The 22,870-nt window shown below is 38.8% G+C and overlaps 1 protein-coding gene across 1 annotated transcript in view; it reads left to right on the forward strand.

Moving 5' to 3' along the window:
• Positions 1-22,870, forward strand: part of farp2 (FERM, RhoGEF and pleckstrin domain protein 2) — an 870,640-nt gene that overhangs the window by 331,730 nt on the left and 516,040 nt on the right. Inside the window, 4 exon segments of the mRNA XM_065266701.2 lie at positions 2,074-2,237; positions 2,325-2,393; positions 2,508-2,565; positions 2,688-2,901. Coding sequence (XP_065122773.2) covers positions 2,074-2,237; positions 2,325-2,393; positions 2,508-2,565; positions 2,688-2,901 — 505 coding nt within the window.

A 22,870-nucleotide genomic window follows, 5' to 3' on the forward strand; every position in this document is an offset into this window, starting at 1 on the left:
ATATATATAAATATATGTATATATATATATATATATATATATATATATATATATATATATATATATATAAATATTTTACAGCGTTAATGCAGAGCTTTTGCCAAGCAGGAAGTGCGCTTCACACTCCCGCTCTATAGGTGGCGCAGATAGATCAACATCCATAGCCAACAGCCACCAAACGCCACCAGTAGAAGATCGCCTCAAACGGAAAGCACGCTTCCTGCATTGGCATTCACGCTAATAGTGTGTAAATATTGTTCAGTTTCTTATATCACACGGAGTCATGGGGGATTACTTTTGTATTGGATATACATGTATATGCTTTCGCTCTTAAAGTGTGCGGATCGGTTGACTTGCATGACAGAGCACTGGGGTTTCTGCAAAATATCTTCTTTATTGTTCTACTGATGAAAAAAACATATTAGATGGTGTAAGTGTTATAAATAAACTTGATTTTGAATGTATGCTACCGTTTTATAACAGTTTGTTGAACTTCGTTCATTTATTTTCGTTGTTTTGTTTAAATAGCCTACCCTTTACGTTGTCAGTAATTACTGTGCTGATAATTTCTGATACGGGAGTGTTTGTTTGTTAGAAAAATATTCAGCTACCTTATTAAAAGTATTGCTCTTGTGTTTTGTTTCACTAATGCTGTTCTCGCAGGACGCGTGATAGGCACGCCGCTTCCGGCTTGCGCTATTCTGTAGTATTTTTAAAGTTTATTAATTCTTAACGTATCACATGTCCATATTGCACGAAAAAAAGGCACTACACTCCCTTGAGTCCGCAGCAACACAATTGCCACATAATAAAATTGTAGACAGACAGACACACACGCATACACACACACACACACACACACAGATTCCTGCCTTTATTAAAGAGAAATATATGTTCAGCCCCTCCTTCCGAAGCTTCAAATATCTGATTTGATTTCTACTAGAGCTTTGAAGCTCAAAAAATGGTTTTCGGATCAACCAGCCCTAGAAATAAGCGGAGGCTTGGACACGGTCCCGGAAACAGTATTCGTTACTTCATAACTTAATAAGCGATTGTCAAGACCGCCTGTTCACATCTAAATTACACAAGAGTTCTGATGGCTACCGTCTTTTTATTTATTTAATACTGCCCCGCAAGAATCTTATCGAAGCTACAGGAATGCAGACCTTTAGAAAGGGTCAAGCCACTGGCATCCCAACCCATTGGGCATCCATAGATAAAAATAAAATAAAATGTGAGTCCTTATTGCTTGTTATCTGTTTTTTCCATTTTTGTTTTGAGCACAAAAACGAAATTTGGAAAAACGAATCGTTTACCGTTTTTTCGTTTTGGTTTTGAAACAAATATTGAATAAACAAGTAGTTTTTTCATTTTTTCATTTTTGGTTTCAATTAAAAAAGTGAATGAACGAATGATACACAGATTGTGATCTACAGTGTTTTCGTGTCATGTTTTGGTATCAGCTCGGGTGGCTTGTAACCCAAATCAAGGTGGTAGTAAAAGAGTATCGGGTACTATGTACTGCACCCAGTGGAAATGCTCACAAAAGTAAGCTGACCCAAACCAAACCGTGGGGTACTATGCAATGAAAAAGCACCAAAACTTTCTTCAAAATATCTGACTTAGTGTTCATCAGAACAAAAAAAAATTATGTGGGTTTGTAACAACATGAGAGTGAGTAAATGATGACAGAATTTTCATTTTTTCAGTGTTTCAACTATCCCTTTAAGACATCTATACATAAATCCACTCAATACAATAAATAAAAAGTTTGTAATTTTGGTAAACACAGACCAGGGAAAGCACCAGCACATCTTGTGGTTTTGGCTAAGGTCTATCAGTTAAGATTCAACAAAACATTCACTTGGCACATAAATAACAGAAGTAATGTTTTGAAACTCAAGAGTTTGCTTGGATAGTAAACCGATAGTAAACATGTTTTCAGAGTTTTGTTATTCTGTAGGGATCACTTACATGGGTGCTAAGAATCAGGACCATGTGTTTCCTCATTTCACCTTTTGGGTTCTTAGAATCAAACTTTTCTCATGGGCTTTTCAACCTTTCACTCCACAGGGACCTCATCAGGATACGCTGGAGTTTCTGATGGCCAGTCGGGATCACTGTAAGATTTTCTGGAAGAACTGTGTGGAGCATCACTCATTTTTCCGTCTGTTAGATCAGCCTCAGCCTAAATCTAAAGCAGTTTTCTTTAGCAGAGGGTCTTCATTTAGATACAGGTGTCTGCATTTGTTTTAGTGGTCTTGTAGATATTATAATGCGAGTTTGACTTGGTTTGTTAAAACACATATATGCTTATATGTCAGTGGGAGGACACAAAAACAGTTGGTTGAGTATGTGAGGGGAAGTGGCTTGAGAAGAACTACCTACCAGAGGTAAGTAAATTCTCTTAAGTCTGACTTATTACTGGTATGATGTGTTAGACTTTGCTTTGTGAGACCATCATTATTAATTTCTTGTCTTTGTACTGATTATGCTGTTTGTAACAGGAGGAACAGTAAGATTCGCACGTCGGCTCGTTTCTTAGCTTCTGATGTACCAAAACAGGTCAGTAGAGTCTTGTCAAAGATAAATCACATAACCAACTGTATACAAACTAATAATGGAAAAAAATAAGAACTGACTGTGTTGAATGCTTTCTTTCTTTTTCCCCTAACCTTCCATCTCAGAATCTGTCTATCAATGATAGTTTGAAGGCCCCAGTATCTCCTTCCTCTGCCACCGCCTCTTTTCACTCCCTACATTCCCACAGCTCACCCATTCGGGCAGAGACCCTCAACCAGCTCCAGCATCTCCAGCAGATGCAGCAGTCTGCTAGAGTTCTCAGTCCCATACAGCAGGACTCCATCAAGATCAACTCTCAATTCACCTACACCTTCCCAGGTGCCACTCATATCCAGGCGGCAGGAGACTGCGGCCCTGCGTTTGTGTGTTTAGAGAGTAGTTCCTTTAGTGCAAGGCCCTCCCAAAATGGCAATGAGGATAGTGAACAAGAAGGGGTGGGTGATTTAAGTGGAGTGGGAGGTGGGGCAAAAAAGGGTTTTCTCATGCCTGAGGCTGTTGAGGCGGAGTTGATGCGCTCCAGACAAATGTCATACCAGATCCCAATGGCCTGCACTCAGCTGCATGTTAGCGAGGAGTACATAGATGATGATCCAGCTGAAATGTCATTTTACGCTGGTGGTGCAGAGGCCTACTGTTGTGGGTTTGATGAAGAGAATGCTGAGAAATTTCCAAACATTGCCGAAAGCTCTATGCAGGACACCATATTAGCTCTTGGTATTGAAGACCTTAATGGGAATGCTAATGCATTTTCTGAAAGTGCCTTTGGTCACTCTGAGACCAGTTCTCTGGGCAACAACCGCTCGGTGTGTAGCTCATTAGATAACCTTCCGCTAGGCTCTGCAGGTGACTCATTTTCACTCTGCTTTGGAGGTCCCGACTCCTCGTCCTCCTTGCGTCTGCCGGGATCAGAGAACCTCTCTGAAGCCAGCTCGATGGTTAACTTCCCTGCATATTCTGTACGCTCAGAAGATAGTTCGGCCATGCAATTTAATGATCTGGTAGAGCAGTTGGAGCAGCTCAGCTATCCGCCCACAGCCACAGAAGGGTCTGCCAATGGTAGCTCTGAGTCTAATTCTGACTGGGGGTCAGACAGTGGTCTGCCTCTAGATCAGAACCTCTTCTTTAGCAACCCACTTTTGGGTGGACCAGAGATGGATAGTTTTCTGCTGGAGTGCCACAATCTCAAAGCTCTAAGACTTGGGGGCCCCACGCAATTTAAAATGTAGCACAACCCCCATTAACCTGACTACTTTTAAATGACAACAGAATTAATTATTGGTTTTAATGCAGAACATAACCAAGCACTTAACTATCAACCTCACCATAGAATCCATTCAAATAGTTTTGGCAGTTCCTGTTAGTGCTTCAATACTTTTTCTTACATCCTCTCTCTTAATTGTACAGTTGAGGCCAAAATTATTAGCCCCCCAGGAATTTTGTAACGTTTTCCTTAAGATCTTTCCAATGTTTGCAGCATTGATAAATCTTGATATAATCAAACATGCACCAGTTCTATTTAGTAGCTTTTGGTACACTTTCAAATATAAAATACATTTTTAGGCTTTCTTTACATCAAATATAGTGAAAATGTGGTGGTCAAAAATATTAGCCCCCATGTGAATTTTTGCTTTTAAAACACACCTAATTAATTAATAAACTTTCAAACCACACATGTGCAGTCAATTGGCTTCTTAACAACACCTGAGCATTTAATCAGCATAAAAGGACCCCGAAGAACAGGGCACTTGAACACATTATTGGGAGAGACTACTTTTACTCACCATGCCAAAGACAAAGGAAATCAGTCTTGAGCCCAGAAAGAAGATAGTGGAGGCTCATGATAAGGGGGAAGGCTATACTGCCATTTCCAAGCGTTCCACAGTGTCTAGAACCGCTATACGTTGCATCATTGCCAAGTACAAGGAGACAAGTTATGTAAGAAAGAAACCTGGGCGTGGGCATAAGCGCAAAAATTCAAGAACTCTGGAGAGGAAGATAGCCAGAGATGTCAGCAAGATGCTCCAGACATCTGCCAAGATGATTGTTGCTGACCTTGCCTCTTCTGGTGTTGATGTTTCAAGGAACACAGTTGTTCAGTTCACAGTTGTGGTGGGCTTCAGGGCCATCATCCCAGAAGAACCCCTTTACTCAAACTGCGGCACATCACAGCCAGACTTAGGTTTGCCTGTGAACATTAGATAAGTTTTGGGATTCTGTTCTTTGGTCTGATGAAACTAAATTGGAACTGTTTGGGCACATGGATATTGCTTATGTTTGGCGAAGAAAGGGTGAGGCCTTCAACCCTAAGAACACCATTCTCAAAGTTAAATATGGTGGTGGGAGCATCATGCTGTGGGGCTGTTTTGCTGCCTCAGGCACAGGGAGCCTTGTTCGGGTGCATGGCATCATGAAAAAATAAAATTATGTTGACATTTTAAGGGATAATATGCAGAAATCTGCTCGCAGTCAAGCCTTAGGTTGTTACTCGGTCTTCCAACAAGACAATGAGCCAAAGCATACATCGAAATTGGTCGAAAAAGTTCCTGAAGGATACCAAAACCAGGGTCCAGGAGTGGTCCGCACAGAGCACAGACCTCAATCCTATTGAGGATCTGTGGCGAGTGCTCAAAGTGAATGTCCATGTTCGGAACCCACGTAATTTGGACCAGCTGGAGCAATTTGCAATGGAAGAATGGGCTAAAACCCCTTAGGAGACCTGTGCTACCTAGTAAAGAACTACTTTAAGAGGTTGTTGTCAGTTGTGGCTCAGAAAGGGTATATTATTGACTAGGGATGTGCCCGAAGCCGAATACGTTATTCGGAAGGGCACGGATAATGGCTTCAAAACGAATAACAAATTCATCCGAATAACAGAAAAAATATTCGGCCAGACATAATCACGTGTTTACTGGAACAGCGCTAAATTATAAACCCCTTAAAGCACGTATAATATGTGTGTGAAGTAAATGAGTGCAATCTATAAAATGACATGAATGACATTTTCTGCGCATCCCTTATTTAGAAACGCCAGCTGTTATGGAATTAGTTTGAAAATGCTGCTAATATCAAACTTCTTTTAACCCAACTAAAAATAACCCTTTTAGTTTATTTTATTTAATTTAATTACACAAGACCAGAAAACCTTGATAAAATGATGCACTCTGATAATAAAATATTCATTAATAACTCCGCGTCTCCGTCTGACTTCGATCACAAAGGATCTTTTAATTATTGCAAGCTTCAGTGTCAATCTAGGTGAATATAAAATAAATAAGTAAATAAAAATATGAAAATTTAACATTTTAAAAGCAAAATTTAAACTGAAGATTATTATGACATGAATTGCAATAAACATAAAAATAAAGTAAGTAAATAACAACTGAAACATTTGAATTAAATCTTTCTAATTACCTTTTTGTTTAAAATCATGTTGCTTGTTTTGAACTAAGTCAAAACTGATAGAGCATACTGTTATTTGACATTTTAAACGAATATCTGATTATTTATTAATTTAGATAAAGATTAATGAGAAAGTTTTTTTAAGCAATTTGTTCTGTTCGCGCAAACGCTGTAGGCTCACCAAGTTGTTGTAATGCTTATTATGCTTTCGTAAATTTTTGTCAGAACAGATGTTTTTGAACTATTCTGTCACTGCAGGTACTTGCGTGTCTGTGCGTTGGGTTTCGGATCTGTTGGTCAGCGCGAGTCTTGTCTATTTTAATAACTTTTAAACATAAATCAGTTCCGAATTTATCTCTCTTAATAACTCTTTAAACATTAAGCAAGTCCTGCATTTTATTTTCAAATTCCTGCATGTTTTTAAACTGAAACCAAGATGTCAGACATGACACGCATCTTATTATTAATCATTTCACTCTCAGAAAACGTATTGATGTTTAATTAATAGAGTATTTGAATCGCTAGACGAGGGATTAATGTAGGCTACTTATTTTTTCTGAAAACATCCCACTCATTTAGACAGAATGGGTCACATATGTAACTGTGCTGAAAGACACAATAAACGCTGATGTAGAATCAACACGCTCTCAAGTTCAACGCACATAGGCACAAGCTGTATGAGGCTTTGAAAATGAGAAGTTTGTTTTCCATTCCTATTATTAATGAGAATCAAGTTATTTGTCTTTTTGATAAAAATGTTGTAATATTATTTTTAATAAATATTTACAGTTATTTAAGTTATAATTATAATAGAGCAAACATTCATTTAAAATGCCATTTTCATGTAATATGACAAACTTCCGTGTTAAGACCCGCCCACTTCCGGTTCCATCCGAATACAAATACGGATACAAATAATTTTGAGATTGTTACAGATACAAATACAGATACAAATACTGACTCCGCTGCACACCCCTATTATTGACTATTAATGACCAGGGGGCTAATAATTTTGGATGTTACATTTTTGCCCTTTCTTGTTTTAACTCACTATTTCAATTAAACATCCTAATCAAACTTAGTGGACATTTTGTCTTTGTTATTTTGGAAACAAATCAGCAAAAACACTTGTTGTTAATGGTCTTTTCTATGGAGAAATCAAGAGTTTTGTCTAATTTCATTAGGGGGGCTAATAATTTTGGCATCAACTGTACATCTCTGTCTGTGCTGGTGTTCATTTATTCTGTATGTTTTATTGTTTTTTAATCATGTGCCCTGCATCAGATTATTGAAGGGAAGTTGGTAGTTTTCTGTAGTTCAGTCATTTTGATTCATATTTATATTTTGATTTGATTTAATCATGAGAGATTAGATAATTAAAGCTGATCTTGTGCTTTGATGGAGAAAATTGAACAGCTGTATCATTAAGGATAGTAATATCATCACCACTTTATGCATATTAAGACGTATTCTGTAATTTAATATTTTGGGCTTTGAGGCAATTTTTTTATATCACATTCAGCGGAATATGCTTATGATGTTCTAGGCAAATATTCACAAAGTACTCCTTTGAAGTTTATGAGAAAGAAAACAAGTAAAATGCATCTTGTCCTTTATATCTTTTGTATATTACATACTGTGCATTTATATATTGTGCACTCTCTATATATATTATATCTGCCGATATTGTTTATGTGTATATTATAGTACAGAACACATATACTACTGTACATATAATTCACTATATACATTAAATACTATATATAAATTCTTTTTTGCAACGATCACTCACAAATGTGGTGATCAAACACTTAAAATGACGTGACAAAGATATGTAAAATAGTCGGGTGTTTAACAAGTTAACAATAAACTTTATTATCCAAAATGAGTCTGATATCAGTGCACTAAACAGTAAACTTGACTTATTATAAATAACTTTAAAACACAATCAGAACAAAATAGCTTGAATTATTGGCAGTTTTTACGAGAATAACGTTATATTGGACTTATTTTGAAAATGGAAACTTGTGGAGTACATGAAGTTGTGTACTATTTATATATGACTCGAACCTACAGTGTTCTGCCGGGACTTTAAACTTGTATGAAACTAAAGCGTCTTTTATTTAGCAAGGGTGTAAATTTGTGCGAGCTTATTTAAAGCAACACCAAAGAGTTTTTTTTTACCATAAAATAACGTTTCCAAAAAAGTTTCAGTGGTTCATTCACTCAAAACAGGGTGAATGGCACTTTCACATTCGCTTTGCAGCCCTCTGTCGGCCAAAACCGCACTAAAGAAGTTTCCAACCGTCGGGTAGTGGTCCTGTAGTTCGAGTGAAAACTACAAAAACTTGCTTTACGGCAGACCTACAATCCAATCAGAGCCAGCTATGCTGCAGTATTTACGACAGTGCTAATGAACAATTACGCGTCTAACCTGTAGGGGGAGCAAAGAGCAATAACTCTTTAGTGTTGCTTTAATCAGTTGCTTTAAAATGAGCATGTTCAATAACAACAAAAGCAGCCACTCCCACAGACTGCACGTCAGTTTAAACGCGTCAGTTCTCCGCCTCGCATCATTTCTTCCGCTTGCATTAACAACTCGCAAGTGGACAAAAGAGACGGATTAAAAACACCAAATGTAAACGAGAATGTGTCTCTTTTGTCCACTTATAATCCAATCAACCAAAGCGCATCTTAATACCAGGTGTTGTGAAGACACAGCGTGACTGCGGGACTGAACTGAGAGACTGACTGAAGTCGGGCTCTACTTTGTATATTGGTTGTGTGAAGGTACTTTCATATCTGCACAAGTATATTTCAATGCTGGTCAGTAATCCAGTAGTAAACCACTCTACTCAGGGCTTTGATAAATTAGCAGTGGGACTCACAGCCATAGCTGAAAAACAAATTTGAGCCAAAGTTATACTATGGCTTTGTGTTTTTGTTGATTTACTCCATACTGCCCCCTGCTGTCTTACAAAATTAGACTTTAGTCTTTAATGCTTTCTCCTTGTTGTACCGATCATTATAGAGTATAACTTTTTTTAAACCCAAGACTTATCCCTTGGCTTCGGTCTTTGCATAATGCTATGTAGATTAATTGTCTATAGAAGTAGCTTTTTGCTTATATAATAAAGAATGTAAGTGGTAACAGTGTATATGAAAGTGTTCTGTCAAATACCACTGCTTAGAAAGTGAATGTAATATAAAGCTTGAATAATATATATATATATTAGCTTTTAATTAATGTAGTTCTTCTGATAAGAGTCTCTTGTTTCTTTTACAACAAACGTATTATTAGCTCTGAGAACGTAGTCCTGTACGTTTAGACATATGATTATTTAGTTCAAAAACTACTTATTTACACTTTTGATTCATTTAAAATTGGTGTAGCTTCAATTCTTTTTCTATATTGGCCTCTGCAGCATGATTAAAGGGCGTGTTGCAGGTTAACCACCACTGTTGATTAATGGGTACATAAATCACTCAAGATATGTATATCACTTTTAAAATGTCTCAAAAAAGGTCTTAAAGACCATTTTTTTAACGTTTTGGGTATTAACGGTTTTTTTAAGCAATTCGGCGATGACGTCACGTTGGGTAGAAGTGGATGAAAGCCTCAGCCAGAGCCATAGAAATAGACGAGACATTTATTGCAGTTTTATTAATACTTACGTTTATAATATGGAAATCATATATACATAATAGGAAATATATAATGTGGTATACTGCAAAGTTACCCTGCTAATTATTATTTATGATATATGTGTAGATAAATAAAGCTTTGCAAATCTGCTGATTTAATCCATTCATGTCCTGACCACCAAGCTAGAGAGTTTTAAACATCCTTAATCCACACTTACTAGTCTATCATATAATATAAAAAATATATTTTTATGTGAAGTAAAATGAAGTTTTGTTATATTGTTTATGCGATCATAACGAATCACACGATCATTTTATACACAGAAGCAGCGGTCAGCAGCTGCAGCGGGCTCGAATCCGACCGCATACATACTGCAATAAACAGGCGTTCTGCGGCTTTTTACATCAAAGGACGACAGGCTAGAAACCAATCACTGATCCCCGTATTTTTATAGATCCTGGACCTGATTGGACCGGCCGAACAGGTTGAGCACTTTTATATTTGTTGAGCAGAGAGGCTGCACAGTTTGACCAGCGGGCTGCGGGAACCGGCCGCACATCAGACCAACAGGCGGTGTTGCTAATATAACTCCCAATGTATAACTATTATCAGACCGGCCAACCGGGAAAGTCCCGACTCTCTCCCCAGCTGTAGGGAAGTGTGTGCGTTTTGATCGCTGTTCGAGGCTCTTACCCCGCAACCAGATGTGACGACGTGCCTCACTCAGCTTCCAGGATTTGAGTCATGCTGCCTGAATTCGTTTGTGGTGAAGATCGCATACACCCATTTCAGCAGGATTATGGTCCCCCGTCAAACCAGCACGCACAAGTATGTTAAAGGCGGAGTCCATGATGTTTGAAAGCCAGTGTTGATATTTGAAATCGCCTAAACAAACACGCCCCTACCCCAATAGAATCTGGACCTTCTGTTGATAGACCCGCCCCACACATACGCAACCCGGCATTTGATTTGATTTGATTGGCTATAAGTGTGTTTTGGTAGTCGGCCCGTCTCCTTTTCCAAAACGTTTTTCAAACATCGTGGACTCCGCCTTTAATTGTTTGTTTACTTTCTACAAGAAGTTATGCTAATGCTATCTGGCTGTCTGCCTATCTCTCTATACTAGCCCATCTATCTATCTATCTGTCTGTCTATATCTGTCTGTCTGTCTGTCTGTCTGTCTATCTATCTATCTGTGTATCTATGTATCTGTCTGTCTGTATATCTGTCTGTCTGTCTATCTATGTCTGTCTGTCTGTCTGTCTGTCTGTCTGTCTGTCTGTCTATCTATCTATGTATCTATCTATCTACCTATCTACCTATCTGTCTATATATCTATATATCTGTCTGTCTGTCTGTCTGTCTGTCTGTCTGTCTGTCTGTCTGTCTATCTATCTATCTATCTATCTATCTATCTATCTATCTATCTATCTATCTATCTATCTATCTATCTATCTATCTATCTATCTCTATCTATCTATCTATCTATCTCGGTCTGTCTGTCTGTCGGTCGGTCGGTCGGGTCGGTCGGGTCGGTCGGTCGGTCGGGTCGGTCGGTCGGTCGGTCGGTCGGTCGGTCGGTCGGGTCGGTCGGTCGGGTCGGTCGGGTCGGTCGGTCGGGTCGGTCAGTCGGGTCTGTCTGTCGGTCGGTCGGGTGGTCGGTCGGTCTGTTTGTCTGTCTGTCTGTCTGGTCTGTCGGTCGGTCGGTCTGTCGGTCGGTCTGTCTGTCGGTCTGTCTGTCTGTCTGTCTGTCGGTCTGTCTGTCTGTCGGTCTGTCAGTCTGTCGGTCTGTCTGTCTGTCGGTCGGTCTGTCTGTCGGTCTGTCTGTCGGTCGGTCGGGTCGGTCGGGTCGGTCGGGTCGGTCGGGTCGGTCGGGTCTGTCTGTCTGGTCGGTCTGTCTGTCTGGTCGGTCTGTCGGTCTGTCGGTCTGGTCGGTCTGTCTGTCTGTCGGTCTGTCTGTCTGTCGGTCTGTCTGGTCGGTCTGTCTGTCTGGTCGGTCTGTCTGTCTGTCTGTCTGTCGGTCGGGTCGGTCGGGTCGGTCGGTCTGGTCGGTCTGTCTGTCTGTCTGGTCGGTCTGTCTGTCTGGTCGGTCTGTCTGTCTGGTCGGTCTGTCTGTCTGTCTGTCGGTGTGTCTGTCTGTCTGTCTGTCGGTCTGTCTGTCTGTCGGTCTGTCTGGTCGGTCTGTCTGTCTGTCTGTCTGTCGGTCGGGTCGGTCTGTCTGTCTGGTCGGTCGGTCTGTCTGTCTGGTCGGTCCGGTCGGTCTGTCTGTCCGGTCGGTCGGTCTGTCCGGTCGGTCTGTCCGGTCGGTCGGTCCGGTCTGTCGGTCGGTCGGTCGGTCCGGTCGGTCTGTCTGTCCGGTCGGTCGGTCTGTCGGTCGGTCTATCCGGTCGGTCGGTCCGGTCTGTCGGTCGGTCGGTCGGTCTGTCCGGTCGGTCTGGTCGGTCGGTCGGTCGGTCTGTCTGTCCGGTCGGTCGGTCTGTCTGTCTGTCTGGTCGGTCTGTCTGTCTGTCTGGTCGGTTAGTTAGTCTGTCTGTCTAGTCTGTCTGGTCGGTCTTTCTGTCTGGTCGGTTAGTTAGTTAGTCTGTCTGTCTGTCTAGTCTGTCTGTCTGGTCGATCTGTCTGTCTGGTCGGTCGGTCGGTCGGTCGGTCGGTCTGTCTGTCTGGTCGGTCTGTCTGTCTGTCTGTCTGTCTGTCTGTCTGGTCGGTCTGTCTGTCTGTTTGGTCGGTTAGTTAGTTAGTCTGTCTGTCTAGTCTGTCTGGTCAGTCTGTCTGTCTGGTCGGTTAGTTAGTCTGTCTGTCTATCTAGTCTGTCTGTCTATCTAGTCTGTCTGTCTAGTCTATCTGTCTAGTCTGTCTGTCTGTCTGTCTTGTCTAGTCTGTCTGTCTGTCTGTCTAGTCTGTCTGTCTAGTCTGTCTGTCTGTCTGTCTGTCTGTCTGTCTAGTCTGTCTGTCTGTCTAGTCTGTCTGTCTAGTCTGTCTATATCTATGTATTTATCTATAATTTGCATTGATATAATCTGAATATTGTACTTTACTCGTCTCTCTAGTCACTCTCAATGCTCTTAGGGCAAATTCTCTCCCCAAATTCTTGTGCGTTGAGGGGGAAAGGAGAATCCTTGCAAACCACTGTACTTTTACGTATAGTATTCCGTTTTGTGATAACCAATAACATAAAATACAATGGATAACAGTTTAAATGTTTATTATCAACAAGCAAATTGCCCAAATTCGTTGTAAAATTTACCCTGCAACACGCCCTTTAAGTAATTCAGGTACTATAATACAAAGTTTTTTTTGCTTACGCTTATGCTGTTTCCCACAATGTTTTATCAATAGTACATGTTTGTGTTTGGAACATTTTGATGATTTGCTTTTGATGCACTTATATTGATTTTGATTTTGTTTGTGCTTATTACCTTAAGATCTACAAAGTTTAACTTGGTTTCTGTTCTGGGGTCTCGGGAGAATAGCATTGAACGTCTTCCACAAGTACATTGAGTTTTGTGGGCTCAAGATGGGGAATAGGCTTTGTCATTTTTTCTGTAGTTGATTTTCATATCCTATTGGGCTTCATATCCTATTTAATGTCATTGTATTCTTTTTCACTGTACAACTCAGGCTCTTCTGTTCTTTGTATTTCATTTCATTGATTCTTTGTAGTACTTTTTCAGTTCACCATAAAAATGGTGCATATCCTAAATGCAACCCAAAACTTAATTTTTTCAATTACAAAAACGTTAGATGAACTGTTGAAGAAAACAAAGCCTTTATACTAATTAATTCTCATTGTCATTTTGAGAGCAAACAAAACGTGGCCAATTTTTATTTGTGTATTTAACTGCTGGATCCTCTCTCTACTGTCACAAACAAGGGCTGACCTTGGCTGCTGGGCAAGACACTGTTTGGCCATCTACCCAATGGTCTCCCCATCATGGACACTCCTGGATTTCCGTATCCCCTCTTGATTTGATCCATGGTCAAAATTATTTTGGCATGTACTGTGCTGTATTGATTCTGTAGGATTTGGGAATTCATGCATATTTTCAAGTTATTAACAGACATTGTATAGTGCTTAACGTGTCAATAGTCCACTGACATTCTAATGAAAATGCATTTAAGTATAAAAAATCATAGTTTAATGTCATTTATAAGAATAAGAATGTTTTATTACATTAACTATGAATCTGCTAAGTAATATTTAAAGTCATAACAGGCCTATTTGTTAATTACGTTGAAAATGAAGTTATTAGTACAAAGTGACCTACTGTATGAGGTTAAAATGAGGCACTTTAAAAATAACCTTTAAAAAGTACTTATCTCTATAATTTAGAAATGTTGGCTATTTTTTCCATACTATCGCAGAGCCTCCCATTAAAAAGCATGCACATAAACTGGAAACTTGCATGACATTTGCAATATTGAATTGGCTCTGTGTGGTCAGAGGGATGTTTTTGTCTAAATTACAGAAATATAATCTCCAACTTCATTGAGTCTTCAATGCCAAAACCAGGGTTTTCCAATTATGAGGAATCCTGTATTATAATAATTATCATTATGACATTATATAAAACTCTTAATTGCAAAATGTACAAATCTTTTAGCCCTTATTTCTTTCAAAGGTAACAGTGATGCAGTTGACCAGACTGTCAGCATATGTTGCTCAGTGTTTTCAATTTACACTGTCACTGAAGGGTTGTTTATTTACATAATGGGTAATGAATATTTTCATTTAAAGATTGGACCATTTACAGTATAGCACTCACCATAAGCCTTTCATTTCAATTCAATCATTTTTTACACATTCTTTTTTTTCATTTCAGAACTGATGGAGTTTTGTAATTTTTCTTTATATCATTTTAGTTAATAGTACTACTGTTTGCACACACATTTTTGAATTATTACCACAGAATTTTTTTGCATTACTTATAAAAATGCATTTATTTAACAAACTTATTAGTAATAGGGAAATATGTATGCATAACTTCAAACTATTGTACACACTAGGCAATAAAGGTACACAAAGGTACAAAAGTTATCACTGTTGTGGAACCTTTTTAATTGGTACTTTAGGGAAGCATAATGGTACCTGAAAAGTACATACAGTATCTGTACCACAATGGTACATATTAGGACCCTTTTAAAAGGTACTGTCCCAGTGACAGCATTTGTACCTTTATTTCTGAGTGTGTAATGTAGAACTTTGATTATTATCAGATCTATACTGTAAGTGCTATACAGTAATTGGGTCCTCAGTGCTTCTATATACCTAGAACAAGGTGAAAAAGATCAACCCAGTAACTTAGTTTTGGTTAACCATTCTCTGCACGCCAGTGGCGGTTCTAGACAAATTTCACTAGGGGGGCCAAGGAGGGGCCAGTGTTTTACCAGAGGGGCACATAAAAAAATGGCAAGAAATTATATTTAAAGATTTTAGGGGTGGTTACAGGAATTAGTTTAAGACAGGACTAGGCCTTAGTTTAATTAGGATATATAACTAGTTTTAACAAACATGCATTAGTAAATACATACTTGTGTGCATTTTGAAGCAAAACAAAGGGCACTGGTGTATTCCCTGCTGAAAAAAAACAGCATACCAGCAAGACCAGCATATGTTGTGTTTTGGTGCTGGTATGCTGGTGACCACCAGCTAAACCAGCATCAAACCAGCATAATTCCCATGCTGGTTTGATGCTGGTTTTTCAGCAGGGTTTTAAGATATGGCATTGCAAGTTGTTTTCCATTTGGACAGCTCTTACATTTATTTTAGTCTAGGACTAGTCTAATCCCTTTCCGGGAAACTGCCCCGTAAACTTTATTTTACTTTACAATCATATAAATATTAATTTAATAAAAGAGTGAGTGCAGGTGCAAAAGGGGAGCTGGGCTCTTTTCTAAAGCCCCCCGACCGAAAATCATGCGAGCCTACTCAATAAACTTTATGAAATGCAAACTTTTATAAAGACAAACGTTTGTTTTAGTTTACAAAACACACATTGCTAGACAGTTAGGGACCACAATCTAATCAGTATTTAAAATAATATTTATTTTAAATTGTAAACATTTTTATATGTAACATTTAATTATATTCCTCCAATTGTATGCACGTATATGTAAGAACATAATTACAGCGCTTTTTACAATGTGTAAACTTAAAAAAGTTAGCGAGATGTTGGTTTTGCCGGTTGTTGATGAGTAACAGCTGTGAATGATCACCGCGCTTAAGCAGCCACGTCACAGGAGAACAAGTGAACTGTGTCCCAATGTGAAGTGAGCTAGAGTCCTTACCAGTGCCCAAACCTGCATACACATTCTCAACATCGGGCGATTGAGAACGAATTGAGACACTCGCTGAGCAGCACCTGCAGCCAGCTACAGTGGTTGGGTGCGCCGCTCTAATTTGCCCGTTTAGAACGTTGCGTCGCATTAGTTCCGCTTTTGGCGCTCGCGTGTAAAATCAAAATAAATTTATACTTTTTTATTTGGTCAGCACGGGGTGGCCACAGGGGTGGCCAGGGACATGTCTACAGAGGCACGGGCCACCCTTGGCCTCCGTGTAGAACCGCCACTGCTGCACGCATATGGAAAAAAAATAGGTCATTGAAATTTAGCTCCCCTTGTGATGTCAGAATGGGATCTTATTATAATAATACTGCCCCTTAATCTGCACTATCCAACCACAACACTGCCATTCAGTCCAGAGATAACCTCATTTGCATTTAAAAGGACACAACCCAAATCACATTTTTGCTCACACCTACAAAGTGGCAATTTTACAGTGTTATAATAAATTATCTATATGGTATTTTGAGCTAGAACTTAACATGTGTACTATGAGAACACCAATGATTTATTTTCATACGGTTTATAAGTATTGTAAAATCTCTCCTTTAAAGTGGCATGGCAATTGGCATAAATCAAGTAATCTCTTTAGAACCTCACTTTTAATATAAAATGAAAATATATGATCTTTTTACATTTAAATAACAGTATCACAATTTCGGTGTAATGCAAAAACAAGGTTTTTTTAAACGCTCAAATTGAGAAGATGTGGACCCATCTGACCACATCCATATTTACAGATGTGCTCATAATAATTCTAAAGTGCTTTTTGGAGACCTGATAAAAACTTACACTTCCTTACTTTTGCCTTAAGCTTTGCTTTGTGTCCCCCCCCCCATACATATTTTTTCAACGAGGCAATTCAGATTTACTCATGGAAATATTAGGTCCTTAATGTACTAATGTGAAAAAGTGTATGCTTATGTGTGTATTTGTTTCATATTTTTTCCTTTTAAATAAAATAATCAATTTTGGGTAAATTGGGATTTCAGAGTTAAACGATTTTTTTCTACCCATCTTTAAAGACCAACTATTATAAGATTCACGTTTTTAACAACCTTTTGTGTGTAGGTGTGTAAGTACATGTTAACGATATTCAAAAAGTACACACCCCAAAGAAAACTATGATCCGATTTATCGTCTCCAACGTTCTAGGACTACAAAAAACACTCTGATTGTAGGCAACAGTTTACTTTCTGGGATTGGTGTCATTGACAAGACCAACATTATCATAGTTCAGCCCTCTCTGGGGGTGTGCAGAAGGGAACGGAAATGGTGGAGGTTGGGAGTTCCTGTTTAGAGTGTGTTTGTAAACTCTTGTTGGGCATTTTAAGCGATTAAATATGTTGAGTAAACACTGTTTCTTTAGGTGCGAGGGCAAAATAGCACTTTATGGCCTTCCCAAGGCAGAGGATGCCAGGGAACAGTGGTTAGAATTTATGTTTAATATGGTTCCGGGCTCCGGTACAATCCAGTCAGAAGTTGTTTATATGTTCACGGCATTTTCACAACCGTATTGAATTTGAAGCTGGATTTGTGCAACGATTTGTGCAACGTCTCCTCCTGAAAGTTGGATTACCGTACACTTCTGGATCACAGGCTGTAAGTATCCATGTTTATTGATTACCTTTTACGTTCCCGGAGCTTAACCTTTTACGTTCCCGGCGCTTAACGTTATGTGCGTGTAGAGCGATTCATAAACTATGTACCATATTTACCCACATGTATGTTGAATTATGCAGACTATCCGTTGTTTTTATTGTTTTAATTAGTTTTTAGATGTTGATTTAGTCGTGTTTACAAACTCTAAACCGGTAAAGTTTGTTCTCATGATTAAAGTACAAATGATTTGTTTATATGTATTTTACTGTTGTATTTACATGAAGCTTTCTGAGATTTTGAAAAAAAGTAAACACGTCATTTGTGTTGCTAATGTTGGGGCATGTAATATGTAATACATGAACGTTGAAATTAATAGTCTTAACGATTTAGTGTCGTTGTACCCTATTGTTATAATATGTCTTTTTGACTAATTACATGTTTTTTTATTTGTCTATATCCTAGAATCGCAGCGGGACACATCCTTCTACACTGTAGGCAGCAGTAGACATGATGTATAATGCCAAACATGCAACATCAGTGGGCACACAGTACGAGGAGTCGGACTGGCATATAAGAAGCAAAGGTATATAACATACTTGAGGTATTTAGGTAGTGATACCACTTCCAGTCTTAAATGTATAACTGATGATGACTAAGTTTTTTTTCTCTGCATAATCATAGGAACCCAGGCAGTAGCGTTGTTTCACAATGTTTCCATCACCATCATCAGTGGATGCCTTACATAGCCTGATTCTCAGATTTGCAGCAAAAAAAGGGATTTTCCCATTTATTGGAATGCTGTGCAGGTATTTAAGTATTTAAGTAACTGTGTTATATAAAGTAGTATTTACATTTACAATAAATGTATTGTCTGTTTATATTGCTTGACTGTCACCAAGCAGTAACAAAAGCAGGAGAGGGAAAGTACAAGGTTGTGTTCCCAAAGACTAAAAGTGGGAAATAGATTACAAGGCCAGTAAAAACACAAGCAACATACTGTAAGCAGTAATATTTTTATTTCAAATATATTCATAAAAAAAAAATACTTAAAAAACTTAATGTATGAAGCAGGGAAATAAATGATTAAAACAAAAGATTTATTGACTGCAATATTTTTACAGTTATGTGGATGACATAATCAGGCTTGTGTTTGATGAGGTATTTCAGGACCCATTTGAAAAGCTGAAGGAAATCCTGATTCCAATGGACCTGGCATCACAGTATAGCCCTTTTCACACAGACATTCCGTAAAATACACGGGATAGGCATCCTGGATTTTTCCGGAATAGTTAGAGTTTTTGTTCATTCACACTGCCAAGATTACATGGCATCTGATGGTCCCGGAAAGACACGTGACCTGTTGAAAGTCCCGTCCTCTCTTCTACGCAGCGTCTGAAGTTTGCAAAGTATTTATTATTCCTCTTTCCAGAAACAACTCGCGTGCATTTTTGTTTATAATAAGACTACAAAGGAGCGCGTGAACGCACAGTTCTATGTTGGTGAATGATTTCAACTTCAGAGTGGATATTTGACGAGCTCCCTGATCTCTGCTTTAATACAGTTTTCAGACCTTTCTCATCGTGATTGTTTATATGCATTTAAAACCCGCATTTTGAGGAGCTGAACGATATATCTTGTCGGGATGACGCGGGGCTATTTTCGTTTATTATAGCTCAAATGAGCATGTGACGCGATATTCTTTTATGCTGCTGAATGATCTTCGTTTCAACGCAGTAAATGACAAGCTAACTTACCTGATTCTGCTTCAGTCCAGTTTGCTGACATTTCTCGTCGTGAACAGTGCCGGCCTGAGCCTCTTGGGGGCCCTAAGCAGAATGTGTTTGGGGGCCCCCCTCCCACCACGCGGACACAAATGTCACGCTCTAATGTTACATTATAAATGAATAATAATTTAAATAATGAAAAAAATCTATACTTAAATAAAATACTTTATTCTTCAATGTGTCATGTCATATTAACAGGCTATGGAATGTTAACATTGGCCAACAATAAAAACCTCATCTGCTGCATCATCAGCTGTGGAGACACTGACACTTGATGAAACATCAGGGGCGGGTGGAGTTGGTTGTGCTCCAAAGTACTTCAACAGTGTTCCTGAAAAAAATAGCATTGGATAAGTGCATAGTTGATCGAGCAGAATGAGTTTATTTTGCTTATTTTTCATTACTTACACAACAAGCAATAAATAAATAAATATAGGATAGCACTGTTACATCACTACCCACCATATAAATAAGATTGAAGTCCATTTTCATCACAGAAATCTCCCTACCCAACATGGTATTGGTATATATTCTCATAAAGTCCAATACCATCTCTTACCAAAGATCTTAGACAGAGAGCGCATGTGCTTTGCCTATGAAGCTGGAACATTACCGATGTTGGAACGTTCACTTCAACACATACAGCAATGCTAGCTAGGGGTGTGATATATCACAAAACTCACGGTTCGGATCACATTATGGTTTTTGAGGCACAGATCTGATCATTTTTCGGATCAGCAGAATAAGGGGTTGGAAAAACTAATAAAAAAATGAAGAAATTACTTACAAACATTTATAAAAAGAACAAAGTTGCACATTAAGTAAGGGCTAAAATTAGCATTAGGAACAGAAATCAAATCAAATGAATCATAACACTTTATTGTATGAATTAAATATAATTATTCTTTTTTAGAGCTACAGAAGTGATTTTCTCTTTGTCTTGGAAGGTTTGATTAACATTAATGACACAGACTTAAGTAGGTTAATTAAGGTTACTGTCTCTTTAAGAGAAGCACGGACCTGGTTTCTGCCTAATCTATACATAAACCGTCTAAAGACATAAACAACTGTTTTTATTGGAAAAGAGTACTGTGGAGATCATTTTGTTTGTATGTGCCCTGTCAAGAACAGAAAGATTTTATGTGTGCCCTACTAAGTGCACTTATACGCGGCGCACTCACACAGACGGAAATACAGACGGGGGAGCATAAAAACGTTATGTTCTTTTCAGTGCTCTATTCCTCAAATATATGTTAATGGACTACAGTATGACACAAAATAGCGTAACTCTCTCTAAAGTTTAAACATCAAGTGTTAGTGTTCTGATCTCTGAAGGGAGCTGGGCTGGACAATTTAAACCGCATGGGCTCGCAGAATACTGCTCACTTTAGCGCCTTTTTGCGGGATAAATTGTTTAAAATCACTTGAAATGTTAACTTTTGCAAGCCTTTGAAACACGTGCGAATTATAAACTTTCACTATTTAAGCACATGCGAGCCGAACCGTGGGTCGATCACGGTCACGGATTAACGTCGATCTGTCACACCACTAACACAAATTAAACATACTGTATATAATCATGCAAACATACCTTTATCTTGCTCTTTTTTTCTCATCCTCGGTCCTTTTCTTTGTTCTCTTTTCGGCCCCAGAGGGATATATCCTTTTTTTTGACATGTCAAATGGCTCATCATTGTTTACAGTGAGTGACGACGTTGTGCACTTGCGCGCCGCCGCCGACGCGCAGGTGGCGCAGGTGTCTATGTTGCGCCTGACTAAAACGCTAGCACTGCAGACACATAGTTGTCTGCAAATCAAAATTTTCTTGTCTTTAATTATTCATTTATAAATTCGTATTCATTCATTCATCCATTTATATTACCTGTTTAAGTTATTTAATTGTATAAAAAATAAAAATAAAAAAACGATTGGGGCGGGGGCCCCCTGGTGGCCGGCAGGGGCCCTAAGCAGCCGCTTGGTTCGCTTATGCCTCGGGCCGGCCCTGGTCGTGAATGTTGTCAATTCCTTATTTTAAAGAGTTGAACCAACTTCATGTTGCCATGACACGCGCGTCCTCACTACGGCACATTTATTGTTAATGCGTCTCATTTATCATTTCCTGATAACTGCTTCAATCTAGTTTGCAACATTTCTCGTGGTGAATGTTTATATGCATGTTATCTCTCGTTGTAAGGAGCTGAACCATTACGACATGCCCATTACGGCATTCTTGCGGCTTCTTGTTCACACAGAGGGTTATCCGTGTATGTGACTAGATCCTCTTTCCGGCAACGATCCCAGAAGATTAACGGGACGAGTTTGTATTCACACAGACGCTTGTCTGGCAATTTTACGGGTATTTTCTGGGACCAAATGTCTGTGTGAATGGGGTTTATGAGAGATATGGGAAGCCGAACTCGTCAAAAGAAGGACGAAACTGCGCCACTCGAGTGATCCGCGCTGCGCGAACCAATTATATGCGCGGCCCAATGGACAGAGCCGCGCGACTGTCTGGTTAGCGCAGAGATGAGTTGTTTACTTGCGCCACCCGACGGATAGCGCAGCGCGGACCAGCTTCATCCGAGCAGCGCGGATCAATTTGGACAGCGCTGCTCGAACCACAAACCTGCGCGACCCACTGGGAAGGGCAGCGTGACTCTGATAGAGTAATTTACCCACAATTCTCTGCTACTGTGACAAAACCGTGTTAGTGCTGTCAAAATATTACTAAATATTAAAGATTAAAAAATAAAAGTATCATTTTTCGACTGTTCATTTATTGGTAGGCAATTTCTGCAAATTTCACTCCCCCTCTTATAGAAGCCACTTAAACCATTTTGCAAGATGTAAACAACGCTGGTCCAAAAAAACACTTCCTGTTTCAGTTTGAAACTGTTTTCTTTATTTCACATATATCTTAAAGATATTTGTTTAACTTTTTGATTCAGTTCTAAATGTTCTGTTGGTTGTTGTATTTTATCCCAACGTTAGTGTTAAAAAACTGAAACATGACGAGCTTCGACCAGTGTTGTTTACGACTTGCAAAATGGTCTATATAGCAGTGCTTGGTTATTGGGAACAGTTGAGATATTAACAAATACAGCTTCTGTCACTTTATCAGTGCGGGACTAACAAACCAAACTCGCTTGCAAACCCACATTCTGATATGTCAAGAAATGCAGCTGGCACTACCAGAAAAATATCTGCACAACAATTGCATAATGCTATAATGTAATTATTAAATTTTTTTTTTTAATTTAAAATTATTACAAAAATAAAATAATAAAATAAATGTAACTGCAATGCATAAAGTATAAAAATGACGAAGCAAAGCAGCATCAGAAGTGTCTTTAAAGGGACGTGGCTCAGAACAACATATAAGATTATAAATTATAATATAGCCTATTATAAATATAAAACGAGCACTCAATTAATGTCAAATAGCAGAATAGTAGAATTCGTTCAAATCTTTAACACAGACCAATCAAGCTAATAAGTGTTTAGATGCTGTTTTAAC

Source organism: Paramisgurnus dabryanus, chromosome 7 (assembly GCF_030506205.2).
Source record: "Paramisgurnus dabryanus chromosome 7, PD_genome_1.1, whole genome shotgun sequence".
Taxonomy (NCBI): Eukaryota; Metazoa; Chordata; class Actinopteri; order Cypriniformes; family Cobitidae; genus Paramisgurnus; species Paramisgurnus dabryanus.